Below are 14,142 nucleotides of genomic sequence, written 5' to 3'. Positions count from 1 at the left end.
CATGTGGAGGAGGAGGTTTTGGTTCTTTGGTCATGTGGAGGAGGAGGTTTTGATTCTTAAATTGAAGAATCAGAGGTTCTCTTAGTGGAAGGAAGATAAAGTCAGAAGAACATTCCAAGCTGTTTTGAAAGTATGAAGGCATTAAAGAGCTGAAGTCTGGGGGAAGACTGTGACCATGGTCACATTGTGCTCCCACAGAACCAGTGGACTGAGATGAGAACTGACTCTACGTGATTCTTCCCTACAACGAAGAACTCTTACATATTTAGGTCATATCAGTTACTGTTTGCAAGCAGGATGCAGTAGAGTTCACCATTCAACCCCAAGACCCACTGGGGGCTTGTTGTCAGCCTCAAGTCCCTGTCGATTGGACTCGCAGCCTCTGCGTTCAGATTCACCTATGTTCATTCCTGCAGTCTCAGTTGTGAAACCTTTTAGTTTCATAGCGAATTGCTGGCGTGTAAGGGTCACTCTCCAGGGTTATTTATCCTAAACCAGGAGAGGTATGATTTGAGGGCTGATTGGGAACTTTCACGGGTCATTTTGACTCTACATGATTCTGGTCTGACCTCCAGTGTCATAAGAAGTTTGGTGTCTGGGGTGAAGGGTGTGCTGGGGAAATAGTGGTCAGGCCTGCATGCCAGGCTGAAATGTCTGCATCCCAAGAGGCAACAATGGACAATTGCCAAGAGGCCAGACCACAGAGGTGGAGGCCGCAGGAAATTCTCTAGAGCCAGTGAGGAAGTGGAACTGTAGTTGGGAGTCCCTGAGGGATCCAGTTAAAAAGTGCCACCATCACAAGGCAGCCATGGGAGGGAATGCACTGCCAGTTGAGAGAAGTGCCAGGTTCACATTTATGTGTCTCCCAACTCCTCCCTTCTCGTGATTTCCCTTAAGATGGGGAAAATTCCAGGCCAGTGTAACAAAAATGGAATAGAAAGTGTCATCCTCAGAGGATGGGATCAGTCTCTTCTCATTTCATGGGTTTTTTGAGGTCTGGTCAAGACACAATCTGGCAGGTGCCATAGGCGCCTAAGTACCGGCCCATGTAACCGTCTTGAGGCCCTCACTGTGCTGTGGCTGGGCCCAGTGGTTCCTTTCTCAATCCACCATGTTCCTGGCCCATGTGGCACCATAGTACCTTGCCCCCAAAGAGAAGTTGGTGGCCAGCAACTTCTGTAAACCCAAAGGAACAAATGCAGAGGAGGACAAGGGTTAGGCCCTGGCCCTGGCTCTGGTGCTGGCCGTGCTTCACTTCCTGAATTAAGTCAGAACTCAGCACCAGTGGACTTAATGGTAAGAGCTTTCACATACTGGCTAACACAGTTCTCAGAAGATTTGAAAATTGTAGAAAAACAAAAATAATAAAATATCAATCAAGCAAACATTGACCCATCAACTATTAACATTTTGGTTTATTTTCTTCTTCATGTATAACATAGTACATATTTTACTAAAGAGAAATCAAACAGTCTTATATTCTGCTTGTGTGTGTGTGTGTCTGTCTGTCTGTGTTTTACTGGGGATTGAATTTAGCCTTGCACAATTTGGCAAGTTCTCTTCCACTGAGCTACACCCCCAGCCCTTTTTTATTTTGAGACAGAGTCTCACAAAGTTGCCAAGGCTGTCCTCAAACTTGTGATCCTCCTGCCTCAGCCCCATGGTAGCTGGGACTACAGGTGTGCGCCATTGTGCCCAGCTTATGTCCTGCTGCCTCTTAGCATCACACTGCTAGCATTTCCCCATGCCCTTAAATAGCCTTGAAACTGCTTTTCACACTCTGTGTTATTCCTTGACAATTCACTTAACCAGCCCTCTACAGTAGGACTTTTAATTATATTTATCATTTTTCTGTCACCAAGTCATTCTGATGAACATTACCACACATAGGTCTCCCCTTTTTCTTAGAACAACTTTTTTCCTTCTTAACATATGGTCAAGACTTAGCCCATGTTAGTTTATATTTCTTCTAATTTTACTTTATTATTTTAATTAACTTTGACCTGCTGACTAATGTCAAATTGAAACTTTTAAAAGACTGGTGAATATTCCAGGGGAATGCATTTCATGAAGAGCGAAGATACATTTGAATAAAAAGATGTTTACTTGTAATGTTTGTGTTTGGAAGTTATTTATCAAATGCAGCTGAAGAAACAGGTATTGCACTTGCTATGGTCAAGATCTGGGAAGATACTGGGATGAGTGAATTGGATGTTTAGCCACAGTTCTGCTTTGTTCTCACCTGGCTTACAGAAGATTTCTTTCCTGTGTTTTCACCATCTGAGATCCTTCATGGATAGGTTTCTCCTTGTGTCCCCTGTCTAGGGTCCCAGCTCCTCAGGCTTGTGTCTGTAATGTGGCAGGTGCCTGAAAGGAAGAAGCATCGCACTTAGCCCTGATGTAGCTTTTCCTGTGGCTCCTGGACTTGCCCTTGGGTTGCATTGTTCATCCCCCTTGAAACCAGCATGGTAGCTGCTAATTGTGATGTTTGTTTGGGACCTGTCTCTTGGTACTCTTTGAGAAGTGGCAGTGAGTAAAGGAGTAATGCTCATAGTCCTTGCTGCTGGAGCATGTGTCATGTGTGGGTTAAATCAGTTTTCTAGACCTGTAGCACAGCTTTCCTGATCTGAAGCTCCCGAGGCAGGGCTGGTGTCAGGCTCACTTGTGCTTCCCTTCAGCACACTAGTGAAGTGAAGAGACCATGGGCTCTGTGTCATGTCATTTGTCAGTTGTAGACCTGGGCCAGATACCAAACTCCCCCGAGCCTCAGTCTTCCCATCTGGGCCACGGTGGTCCCTGCACACAAGGTGCAGTGCGGCTCTTACCCAGGGTGGATGCTCAGTGACTGATCCCCTCTGCCAAACAGCGAATGCATTTAAATACCTGCTGAGCATCATTTCAGGTTTTATTTCTACCCTTGTGCTGTGTGTCTGACTCAAGCCATTCATTATTGACAAAATTTATAAATATACGCAGGTTAGAAAAGATAGGAAGTACTAATATGTTGATTCCTGAAAGCATAGGAATTTGACATAGTCCCTGTATTCAGGCTTAGAGTACAAAAGCAGAATTTTTTCTTAATTCTGCTTTTGTACTCTAAGCCTGAATACAGGGACTATGTCAAATTTATCTTTGCATCTCCTAAAATTCCCAGCATATGCTTGATTTTATAGTAGAAAAACTTGAATATTTCAATAAAATAAAAGTTCAAGTGCAAATTCAGCATTTTATAGCAGGGTTAGCTTATTTATTCATGCATTTAAGTAGAGATCCGAATGTGTAAATTTAAATTGAACCCTGAAGTCTGTGCAGCCCAAGACTTGCTCTTACAGATTTTAATTGCTTTAAATATCCTCAGTTTCAGGAACGAATCAAGTAAACACACAGAACACGCTGTGCACACAGAACATGCTGTGATTGGTAGCTGTTGTTGATGTTGTTGAGCATTTTGATGGAGGGGACATAAATCAGTAATAAATTCAGTTTCTGTTTTTAGCAAGGGCTTTAAAGATACAATTCGGATGAACTAACCTAGCAGCACCCCAACCCCCTTTTAATGTTGACCATCTGAAGTGCCGGAAGTTTTGACTTTGGTCATGGTCTTCTGCCAGGGCATCCAGTCCTGTCCTAAGAGCAATAGAGAACTGAATAGGGACTTAGTAGATACATTGCCCTGAGTCTACCCCCAGCCAGGGCAGGGTACAGAGCAAGACATTTCCTGCTTGTAAGAAGAGAAAGAACTTGGAGTGAAAAACAGCTTGCATTTTCCCGAGAGACAGTGCAGTATGGTGGGAAAAAGGCCTCTCAGAAACGCCGGCTGTGTCTGAATCCTAGGCCACACTCTGCTTCTAGCCCAGCATGCTGACACTCGCTTCCACTGTCTCAGCCTCAGTTTCTCATCTGAGAAATGAGGTTGAACTGGAGGTTTTTTTAAGGGCCTTCTGACTCCCATGTGGAAAATAGGCTGTTGGTGTATAGGAAGAGAGAGCTGGTGTGAAGGCCTCTCAAATCCTGTTTTTTCTTTGTCATTTATGCACCAGAAAATGACAGATGGCGAGACCTGGACAGGAAGTGCCCTCTTCAGGTTGACCAGCCGAGCGCCAGCATCTGGGAATGCCTGCCTGAAAAGTGTCAGGACGGCACACTGTGGCATCAGGAGGCTGTGACTGCCTGTGCAGTGACCAGCCTGATCAAAGACCTCAGCATCAGTGACCACAACGGGAGCCCCTCAGCACCTCCCAGCAAGCGCCAATGCCGGTCACTGTCCTTTTCTGATGAGATGTCCAGCTGCCGGACGTCATGGCGGCCCTTGGGGTCCAAAGTCTGGACACCTGTGGAGAAGAGACGGTGCTACAGCGGGGGCAGCGTCCAGCGCTACTCCAACGGCATCAGCACCATGCAGAGGAGCTCCAGCTTTAGCCTCCCTGCCCGGGCCAATGGGCTTTCCTCACCCTGCCACCAGGCGGTATTGCACCACCGCTTTGGGGGACAACCCTGCCAAGTGGCACCAGGCTTGGCCTCCTGTGGACAGGCAGGTGACACCTGGACCCCCGACCTGCACCCCACAGGAGGGGGCCGGCTAGACCTGCAGCGGTCCCTCTCCTGCTCACATGAGCAGTTTTCCTTCGCGGAATACTGTCCACCCTCAGCCAACAGCACACCTGCCTCAACACCAGAGCTGGCGAGACGCTCCAGTGGGCTCGCCCGCAGCCGCTCCCAGCCATGTGTCCTTAATGACAAGAAGGTTGGTGTAAAACGGCGGCGCCCTGAAGAAGTGCAGGAGCAGAGGCCTTCCCTAGACCTTGCCAAGATGGCACAGGTAGGTGCCACAGGGGCCTGAAGGGGGCTGCAGAAGCACTTGGTGCTCGGTGGATGGAGCCTCTGTTGGTTCTAGTCTGTTCCAGCCAAGTGCACAGTGCCACTTTCAGAAGTGCCCAGGAGTGGGTTAATTCCCTTGTCTTTAAAATCCTGTTTAAAGAAGATGAATTCAAGTTCATTTTTTAAAAGTGTCCATTTCTTTCCATTTAAAATGAGACACGCTCTTTTCCTGTGCGCAGTGCTAGTGGGTACAAGAGCAGACAGATGGCGAAAGGCGGCGTCAGCAGGCAGTCCAATGTGAGGACTGTGAGATCCCCTCCCAGACCTCCAGGCAGCCCTCTTGGAACCACCCCTGCAGCCACCGGAGACACACTACATTCAGTGTCTCTAGGATTATGCTGATCCAGGCAGTGGATAATGGTTTTAGGAGCAAGGTGGGGAGTAGGAGGTAGCTCGTGGGGAGTAGGAGGTAGCTCGTTTCTTTGATTAAACTGCAAAATGTTAGACTGCCGAGAAACGATGACCACTGTCCTCTGTGCCGTCTCTGTAACGATTTTCATTGTTTGCTATAGGAGAAGCCTCTGGCCAAGTGCCTCTATCCCTTGGATTTTGCCCTCTTTATTTTGGGCCCTGCCTTGTGCCAACACTGATCTTGGGTACTGATTTGAATGAGGTGAACTTGGAGTTAATCCCCCATTGTCAGGACAGTCCCTTAGTTCAGAGTTGGCTGTATTTGGTTCTTGCCTGGGAAGCCCAAGGATGCCAGCTGGTCAGTGAGGCCCGGGATACAGATGGGTTGGTCCTTGGTCTGACTGTTGGCTCTAGGATGGGTGGATGTGGTGGACAGAACGTGCCCTGCTGCTTGGGGTCACTCAGGAGGTGCCCTCTTGCTCTGTTGCCACTGATTCTGGTCTTACGTAGAGAAACACTGATCACTGCTTGGTTTAAGGTGAACAAGGCCTGTTTGCTGGTAAGGGTGTTCTCAGTGGCATTGGTCTTGCTTCTGCAGCACTGTGGCCAGATCCAGGGTGGCAGACTGGTGGTGCCTGTTCTGTCCCAGGTGGGCACAGCCGATCCCCTTCAATGCCTATAACTATCATCCCAGATGGGCTTCCTTCTGCTTTGGAAAGATGCTGCAGTTTCTGTTCATGGAGTTTCCTTCTCTCCCCATTAATCCCCCTCCCAGCTTAGAGGTGCCCCATGAAAGAGGAGGTGCAGGTCCATCCAGTCTAGAGTCAGGCTAGACTCTGGGCCCTGGCTGAGATAGCTGGAGGGCAAGTTGATGACATTCCCATGTCTTTCCTGTGTCCTTGGGCCCACTTGGGAAAGAGGCTGGAGGAGTGTAAGGCAAAACTACTGCCCCCCTGATCCAGCTTTCATGTCTTTCCTCTTGACTCTGGACATGCCCTCTCTCCTTGCTATGTAGTAGACATTTGGACTCATCTCACTGGACCAGGATTGAGCACTTGCATTGAATACCATGAGGAAGTTTCCTTCTCCAGAGAAATTTAAATAGGTAAAAAGGCTGAATAGGTGACAGCTTTGAGTGACTTCTGAAGGATGCCCAGAACCCTGAGTTCTGGGTTCAATACACAGCCTCAGTTAAATTTTTAAAGCCAAGCTTTTTTTAAAATTATTATTAGCTAATGAGCTGGAGAGGTAGTAAGAACAGTTTACACGTGTTATTACATTTTACTAGCTACAGATTGGAGTAACACCGCTGACATCACTGGAGACACTTTCCAGCCTCACTTGGGTAGAAACCATTTTAAAATGCATGGCTTGGTGGGCCGGTGCCCCGGTATATAGGTTGCTTCATCTGCTCCAGGTGGGCCTCTAAGATCCAGGAGTGCACCCTGGTGCCCGAGGAACCTGCCCTGGTTCAGCCCATCTGTCCTTGGCCACCTGCTCTGCAGCAAGTCCTGGGTAGGACGGAGCACAGGAGAGGTTGAGAGGGGCTCCTTGGAGGGGTGTGTGCCTAGCGGCCTGTGACCAGAGTGCTGGGGATGGAGCCTGTGGAGCCTGAACCATCTCTGCCTGGCATGTGACCCTGCCAGCCCGTCCTCCACTGGGCTCTGTGCTCTGCCTGTTTTCAGTCCCCCATTGGGGGATTTATAGCCCCAGGAGTTAGGCCTTGTTTTTCCAAGAGGCCCTGAAAACCCGGCCTAGGGCAATTCTTAGGTGTTTGAAAAGAACTTTGGACTGAGCCAGGACAATGTTGGACCCTGGGCCTGGGTACCTAAGGAGCGGGATTTTCCCTGGGGACCTGCACATTGCTGGAGAGTGGCTAAGGTTGAGCCAGTTGCCCAAAGACCCTAGCCTCTGTGTGCAGGGCTGCCCGCAATATTTGCAAGTTCCAGATGGTAGGTAGGGTTTGTGCCTGTGGGAGAGGGGCTTGTACCCAGGCGTGGAGCCAGCCATGCTTCTTTAAGCTCGCCCAGAGACTCTGTCACAAGTCTTTGATCTTGGTTTATACCTTTGTTTCACTTGAGCATTCTTGTGAAGGAGCCCCTTTGCATGTGGCTTCTGGAACCAGGTTCATGAACATTTCAGATAAAAGGTGCAGAGTACCTTTTCAGTTAGGCCTTTGGAGCAGCTGGGCATTCTGATAAAGAAACCCCAGCTCCCCAGAGGAGCTGACTGAAGCCCAGGCCTTGGGACCCAGAGCAACCTGAGGGCATATGAGGATGGGGGCTTCCTACTAGCACTTAAGAGTGGCCAGGGGCCGGGGTTGTAGCTCAGTGGTGGAGCTGATTTTGATTCTTAGCACCACATATAAATAAATAAAATAAAGGTCTAAATTAAAAAAAAAAAAAAAAAAGGAGTGGCCAGAGTGGTAGCAAGAGCTAGAGCCCCCCCCCCCCCAATCCCAGTCTGCTGGTAGAAATGGGGCCAGGGAAAGACCCAACAATCAGACGGCAGTGGAGGCAGAGAGTGCTGAGAGCCTGCCTTGCATTCAAATGCATCGTAGCTGGGTTTGGCAGGAGCCAGTGTCCTGGGTGTAGACTCTGATAGAAGCAGGTGTGACCTCAGGGCTTGTCCATTCCAGCCTTTCTTGGGAAACAGGGGCTCTTATGCTTCCTAGGCCTGCCAGGGCCCTTTCAGACATGGTCTTCACTTTAGGATTTGCATGTAGAAGGAACATTGATGAACCAGAAGGCCTCTAGAAGAGGGACTGGAGGCAGGAGCCCTGGACAAATTGTTTGACATCACTGTGCAGCAGACACCATAGCCACCACCAACAGAGGACTGTGGGAGGAACAAGGGAACTTCTATATTTGTGGGATGTGTTTATGTACGTGAGTGCATTGTGCACATGTGTATCTGTACCTCTGTGGGTGTGTGTCTTGATCTGTTTGTGTAGGTATGTGTATCTGTGTTGGTGCATGTGTGTGCAGCTCTGTGTGCACACATACACACACAGTGCATTGGCTGACACAGGATGAGGGCTCACAGATGCATATTATCCCCATCACACCACAGGCCTGAATGGGGGAAGGTGGGACTATGGCCACTCGAGAGGCAGAATTGAGACCGAGGATGGGTTCTGGGAAGTGCACTAAGACTATCATAAGAACTCCCTTTTTTCACCTTTCCTCCTGTCCTTGTCACTTCCTACTTCTTGTTCAACGTCCCTTTGTCTCATCTTCTTTCTTTGGTAAATGGAAGAAGGCCTGCTGGCCACATCCCTGCCCGCAGCCCTGCCCAGCCCAGTCTGCCATGAACTCTGTGTTAAGAGCCAAAGATTATAGAATGGCGATAGCATCAGATCTTCCCCTACTGGAGGAAGTTGGCTGTGTTCTCATCTGTTTATCGACCCTTGAAGCTAGGTGGAAGTATCACAGGAGCCACCGGCCACCCCCTTCCCAGCTGTATCTTTTGGGTACAGCTGTCATTAACAGTAGTGGAACCCTTGTCTTTCAGCAGTGAGGATGAGGTGCAGTGGTGGGGGTGGAGACATTGTTTTCAGATTGTCTCTGCTTAGATGCTCTTAAGACCCCACTGTCTAGATTGTGGGCTGTGATACCAAATGAAGCTGCAGGTGCCCTGGCTATCTGGACCCTGAGTGAGGGAGCGGACTAAATGAGGAGCGCCCCAGAGGGGGAGACGATGCTAGGCCCTGGTCCAGAAATGTCTGCCCTCCCCGTGTTTACAGTGAGGCTGCTTGGCTCCACAGAGGCAGCCCAGGGGGTCTTGTGCTCCTGTCCCAGACAGGTCTGGTCCTGCTGCCCTCCTCACATGGCTGTCCTTATGTGGTCTTCTGAGACCCTTCTGCTCAGAATTCATGTGAAGCCACAGCCTCCCCTTTGTACAACAAAGGGTGTTGCCCTGGAGGGCAAGGCGGGGCTGAGCAGAAGAGTTTATCAGCAGGGCTTTTGGTGATCTGTTAGTTACTGCTTCCTTGAGACCTGGTCTGACCACAAGCATTGGTTGTCTCCTGGCAAGGCTTGAGCTCTGCCTGGCCATTCAGATGTGGATCATGTGTGTGAGCAAAGATTACAGAAAAAGCAACAGTTAATAAGATTACCCATTGAATGCCACAGTTCTTGCCATATTTTTAACTCCAGGCTGGTCAGCTTGAAAGAGCAACAAATTGCATTTTTCAACAGTGCTTCAAACAGAAGCAGGACCTTCGTCGGAAAGGGTCAGGATACTGAGACAGAGGTTTGATTGATCGCAGCTGCCCACACATGCATCCCGACCTTCCCCGAGGAGGCCTCAGAACAGGCAGCAACTGTTGTGTTAGCAGATGTTTGAGGGACCCGTGAAAGCTGGCTAGGGTAGTTTGGGGTAGGAAAGGAGCATGAGGAAACTAGTGTGGCAGCACCTCTCCAGGAAGCTGCTGGGGGTTGGGGGGCCTGTGAATATAGGAGAGCCAGGTTGATGGGGCCACCAGGGCTCCCCTGGTTAAAGAGGTACTGTGGCCGTCAGCAGAGGGTTATGTGGAAGTTTATCGATGACTTATAGCTCTCTCTGGGCAGGAGCATCACTGGGTGAAGCTCCCTTTGGCCATCCTTCACTCACCATCCCTAACAAGGGATGGAGGACCTCTTTAGTCACAGTGAGATGTAGCCCTTCACACCACTGGCAGCCCCTGCAGCTGCAGGCCAGCTGTGCTTTTCCTTGGCCAAGTCCCTGGGCTGTAGGCCTGGCTGGCCTGAGCCTTTGTGGCCTTCCCAGCCAGTGGCTGTCCCTTCACCTGTTTTGATTGCCTGCTGCTTGCACCCTACCCTGCTTCCTGCCAGGAAAGGAAACTGTGCTGATGGCAGGGAGAGGAGCTGAGCTGGATCACCCTTTACAACATGGAATGCAGACACACATGAAGATCTGCTCAGAGAGGTAGGTGTGGAAAAGCCTAGAATTCCAGTTGGAATGAAAGAAGCACTTTGGAAAAATAAAGGCAAAAATCTCTGTAGCACATGGAAGTAGGTGCTTAGACTCTGAAGCAGTGAAGATGGACTTGCACAGATGGAGAGCGAGCACCTGCAAGACCTGGGCTCTCAGAGTTGATGGTATGGGCAGGGGCAACCTGGCCAGCTCCCTCCTTCTGTGCTCTTGGCAGGATTGCCCATCAGAGTTCTCAGGTGACCTTGGAGGAGGCCATCTTGGAAGCCACTGCTGATTGGTGAATGGCTGAGTGTCCTCTGCTGCGTCTTTGCTCTGGTTCCTCCCCTCACTTGAGGACGAGGCCTCCAGAGCCACACCATTAGTCAGGAGCCCTGGAAGACTGGAACCTGGGCCTCTCCACCCCAGGTCCATTGCTCCTGCTATCATGCTTTGGCTAGGCAAGGACTGCCCAGCTGGCATTTTCTGGCAGTTGACACTCTTGGGACACAGAGCATGTGGTGGTGGTGTGAATTGAGAACTTTGCAATCAGGTAGATTGGCACTGTCCTGATCCTGTCATCTTTGAACTGTGTACGCTTAGGCCGTCACTTAACCTCTAACCGTTCATGTCCATGTCTTTAAAATGGGAAAACAGGTTTTTTCTCAAGGACATAGGGAGGAGTCCTGTGGCATGGATCCACCTCAGGCACATGGTTGACACCTGAAGATCATGACTTTGATCAACAAAGAAAGCTGAAGCCTCAGCCCTTCTCCTTTCATGTGGCTCCTTGGCTGTTCCCCTAACACAGCCTTTCCAGGCAGTCTGTGGGGCCTGCTACCTTGGTGAACCAGGATCGCCCCCTGTAGAGTGGGCTGGCTGGGGAGCTCTATCCCTCGGCTGTCTTTTCCTTTGAGGCCAATGCATTAGTGGTACTGTAGGATCAGAGGGATTCTGGTACTTTGAGGGAACCCTTCCTCAGATACCTGGATTGCTTCTTGCTATTCCCAGTTACCATTCCCAGGTTGCATAAATAGTCTGCTTAAGGTCACTTTGATTGGGGCCCAGTGTTGACACAATAGCTTTGATCTCCTGGGGAAGAGAAAAATAGAAGGAGTTCAGCTGGGGTTGTGCCAGGGAGGCGGTGTTCACACCACTTGGTGATTTTCCATACCTCAGTTGAGCCATGCTGAACAGAGCCTGTTTAGGAGGTGTGAGGTGACCTTGGGATCTGAAGCTCTCTGGAGCAGGTACTCTTGATTCCTAAGACAGTTGCCCAGGTGAGAGCCCCTGAGGCTTCCTGTAGGTGCTCATGCATTTGTGGCTTGCCAAGTAGGCCCTGCTCTGGAGCGGAGCTGGCACTGAGGCCTGGGAGATCCTGGAAGGCCCTGTTTTCGGAGGCTAAATCTGTGGGCAGGAGGGAGAACAGAGCCTTCCCAGCCAGGAGGCATCACCTCTGGGGGGCATCGCCAGTCCTGCTTTGGGAAAGCCAGTGTAGGAAGGGCCTGTGGGCCAGCTGGCCCTTACCTCTTTGATTGGCTGAGTTCCAGGGGCTCACAGAGAAGCATTCAGAGAAACCCTCATGTTATTCCCAGGCTGCTAAGGAGAAGCAGAGTGTGTGGGCTGGGACAACGAGGGAACAGAGGGCAGTGTGACAAGGGGGCCTCGTGCTGGAGCCCTGTCTCTGGGGTGGCTAGTTCATTCCTCACTCTAGGCAATTTGTGTCACCTCTCGGTGCTTTGGTTTCCCTTTCCATAAGGAAGGGTGGCAGTGCCTTTTCTCATCACATTGGGTACATCTATTTGTGTAAAGCACTTGGAGCTCAGGGCCGTTTGCCCAGGTTAAGTGCTGAGTTTATGTTAGCTGCCATATTGGGAGTCATGTTTTAGGACCAAGGAGAGAAATTCGCCAGGGGAACTGCCTCTTCAGGTGTAATTGCTGCTCACCTCAGGAACTCCCTGTCTGTACAGCTCTGAAAGTCTGTGTTTCCCAGAGAAGGGCTTAGAGCCCAGAGGCTCTTGTGGCTTATCCAAAGGCCCAGCTGAGTTGGGAGTTACAGGGCTGGGTCTGAGCCTATTCTCCACCTCTGAGACCAGCATTGTGCCTAACATAGTATAAGGGAGGCACAGTGTGGCCTGTCATTGGAACAGAGTTGAATCTGGAGTCAGAAGACTTGGGGTGGAGACCTGGCCTTGTCATCTGTGTGTATTGTGACTGAGTCAGTTGCCCTGCTCTCTGAGCCTTGGACTTCTGACCATATGCACAGCTGCCCAGGTACAGACATGGACGTCAGAGTCACCTGGGAAGCCAGGACCCCATTCTGGGGTCTCACCCCATAGAGTCTGAATCAGCAGTCTGGGGCAGGGCCCACAGCAAGGTTGGGCTCATGCCTGGCCCAGTGAACTCTGTAGTGGCCCAGGGACTGGATATCTCCAGTGTGTGGGTTGTTAAAGCCCAGTTCTATGTCCCCGTTTGGATTCCCGTAAGTGCTGCTTATGTTTGGTAGCACAGTTAATGACCAGGAACCTGTGTGCTCTGTCTACTTGCAGGTGTCTCTGGCCCCTGGTAACTGTCCAAAAGAGGCTAGGATTCCAGAGTGTTCCGAGAGTACATGGAATCAGTGCTAGAGGGAAACGAGTCAGGGACAGACAGCAGCCAGGGCAGGGTAGGTGGGCTGCCTCGTGGAGGAGGGGCTCTTGACTGAGCCTGAAGGCCATCCCAGAGCCTGCCAGGGGAGGGCCATGTCCCAGGCAAAAGTTCACATGCAGAGGTTAGTTGGGAAAGCACTGGAAGGAGTGTGTAGCTGGAGCACAGGGAGTGAGGGGCATGGTGGGCCTTCTTGGTGGGTTCCTCAAGAGACGTTTGGCTTCTATTCTGAGTGCAGGGTAGAAGCATTTGGGGATTTGAATCAGGGGAGCAACAGCATCCCCAGAAAACTCCTTCAGGTGGAGATAAGCAGCATGGACTGAGGGACCTTAGGGCAGCAAGGAGGCTGGGTAAGGGCTGTTGGCAAACATGATGGTGGGCTAGACCAGGGAGGTGGCAGTGGACATGGTGACTTGTATTAAGACCTCAAGAAACATTTCGAGGGTGAGACCAACAGGATCCGCCAAAGGATTAATCTTGTTATCAGTTTCCAAATCACCCATAGCATAGACTTCACTGAGCATAGCATCAATTATCCTAATTCCTCAAGGTGGTAACTTCTTCTAAACTATTCTGTTTAGTATGTGCTGACTATAAGTCCTTCTTGTTATCTGACCTGCAGCCCTCACTTTGTGTTTCTTCTTGATCTCTTCTTAGTAGAAATGAAGTCAGTGCCTCTCATACACAAGGCCATGAGTTCAATCCCAAGCACCACAAAAAAAGAAAAAGAAATGAAGTCGAGTGGATCACTCTGACTCACTTGGTTTCTCCAAGTATCCATAGAACCGCCCTGGGCTGCCATTTCTTGCTCTGTGGAGTTGAGTCCCTCCCTGTCCTTGTTCATCTGAAACTCTGTGCCCCACTCTGAACTCCACTGGAGAGGGCTGCAGTTCAGGGCCCCGGGAGGTTCTTTTGTGGTTTTGAATGCTTGTTGTACCAGAGCTCGTCTCAGCTGTGCCGTATCTGATCAGTTTTCGACAGCTGGGAAGCATCTGGAAAACAAGGGCCTGTGGCGCCCCTCCTTTATTTCCTATAAAGCCGCAAAGGTTGCAGTGGAAGGTGATGCTTGATTTTGTCATTCCCTGTCTTGTTCCTGCTCCCTCATCAGAGACGTCAGGAGAACCCTCCTGGGAAGCATCTCCAAGCCCTTGCTGAGCAGCATGGGGCCTGCAGGCCCAGTGAGCGCCCCAGGGAGGCTGGAGCAGGAAACAGAGAGGGGTCCTGGAGACAGACACATGACTGACGACCAGGCCAGGCCCACAGCCTAGCTGTCTGATGCCTGTCTGTGCCTTCGCCTGAGACCACGCAGGTTGCCAGCCGACGTGGGTCTGCCATGGCGTGAAGTCTTCAGTC

At 50.4% G+C, this 14,142-nt stretch overlaps 1 protein-coding gene across 1 annotated transcript in view; it reads left to right on the top strand.

Moving 5' to 3' along the window:
* Fam53b (family with sequence similarity 53 member B) overlaps positions 1-14,142 on the top strand; it is a 78,981-nt gene that overhangs the window by 18,533 nt on the left and 46,306 nt on the right. The window contains exon 3 of the mRNA XM_046448772.2: positions 4,041-4,819. Within this exon, the coding sequence (XP_046304728.1) occupies positions 4,041-4,819 (779 nt within the window). The remainder of the gene's footprint in view (positions 1-4,040; positions 4,820-14,142) is intronic.

The sequence above is a fragment of the Marmota monax genome, unplaced genomic scaffold (genome assembly GCF_021218885.2).
Source record: "Marmota monax isolate L192 unplaced genomic scaffold, Marmota_monax_Labrador192_F-V1.1 WCK01_AAM20220418_F8-fsc00076, whole genome shotgun sequence".
Lineage (NCBI taxonomy): Eukaryota > Metazoa > Chordata > Mammalia > Rodentia > Sciuridae > Marmota > Marmota monax.
Note: the sequence above shows the minus strand (reverse complement) of the source record. Positions and strands in the feature narration are given on the sequence as shown.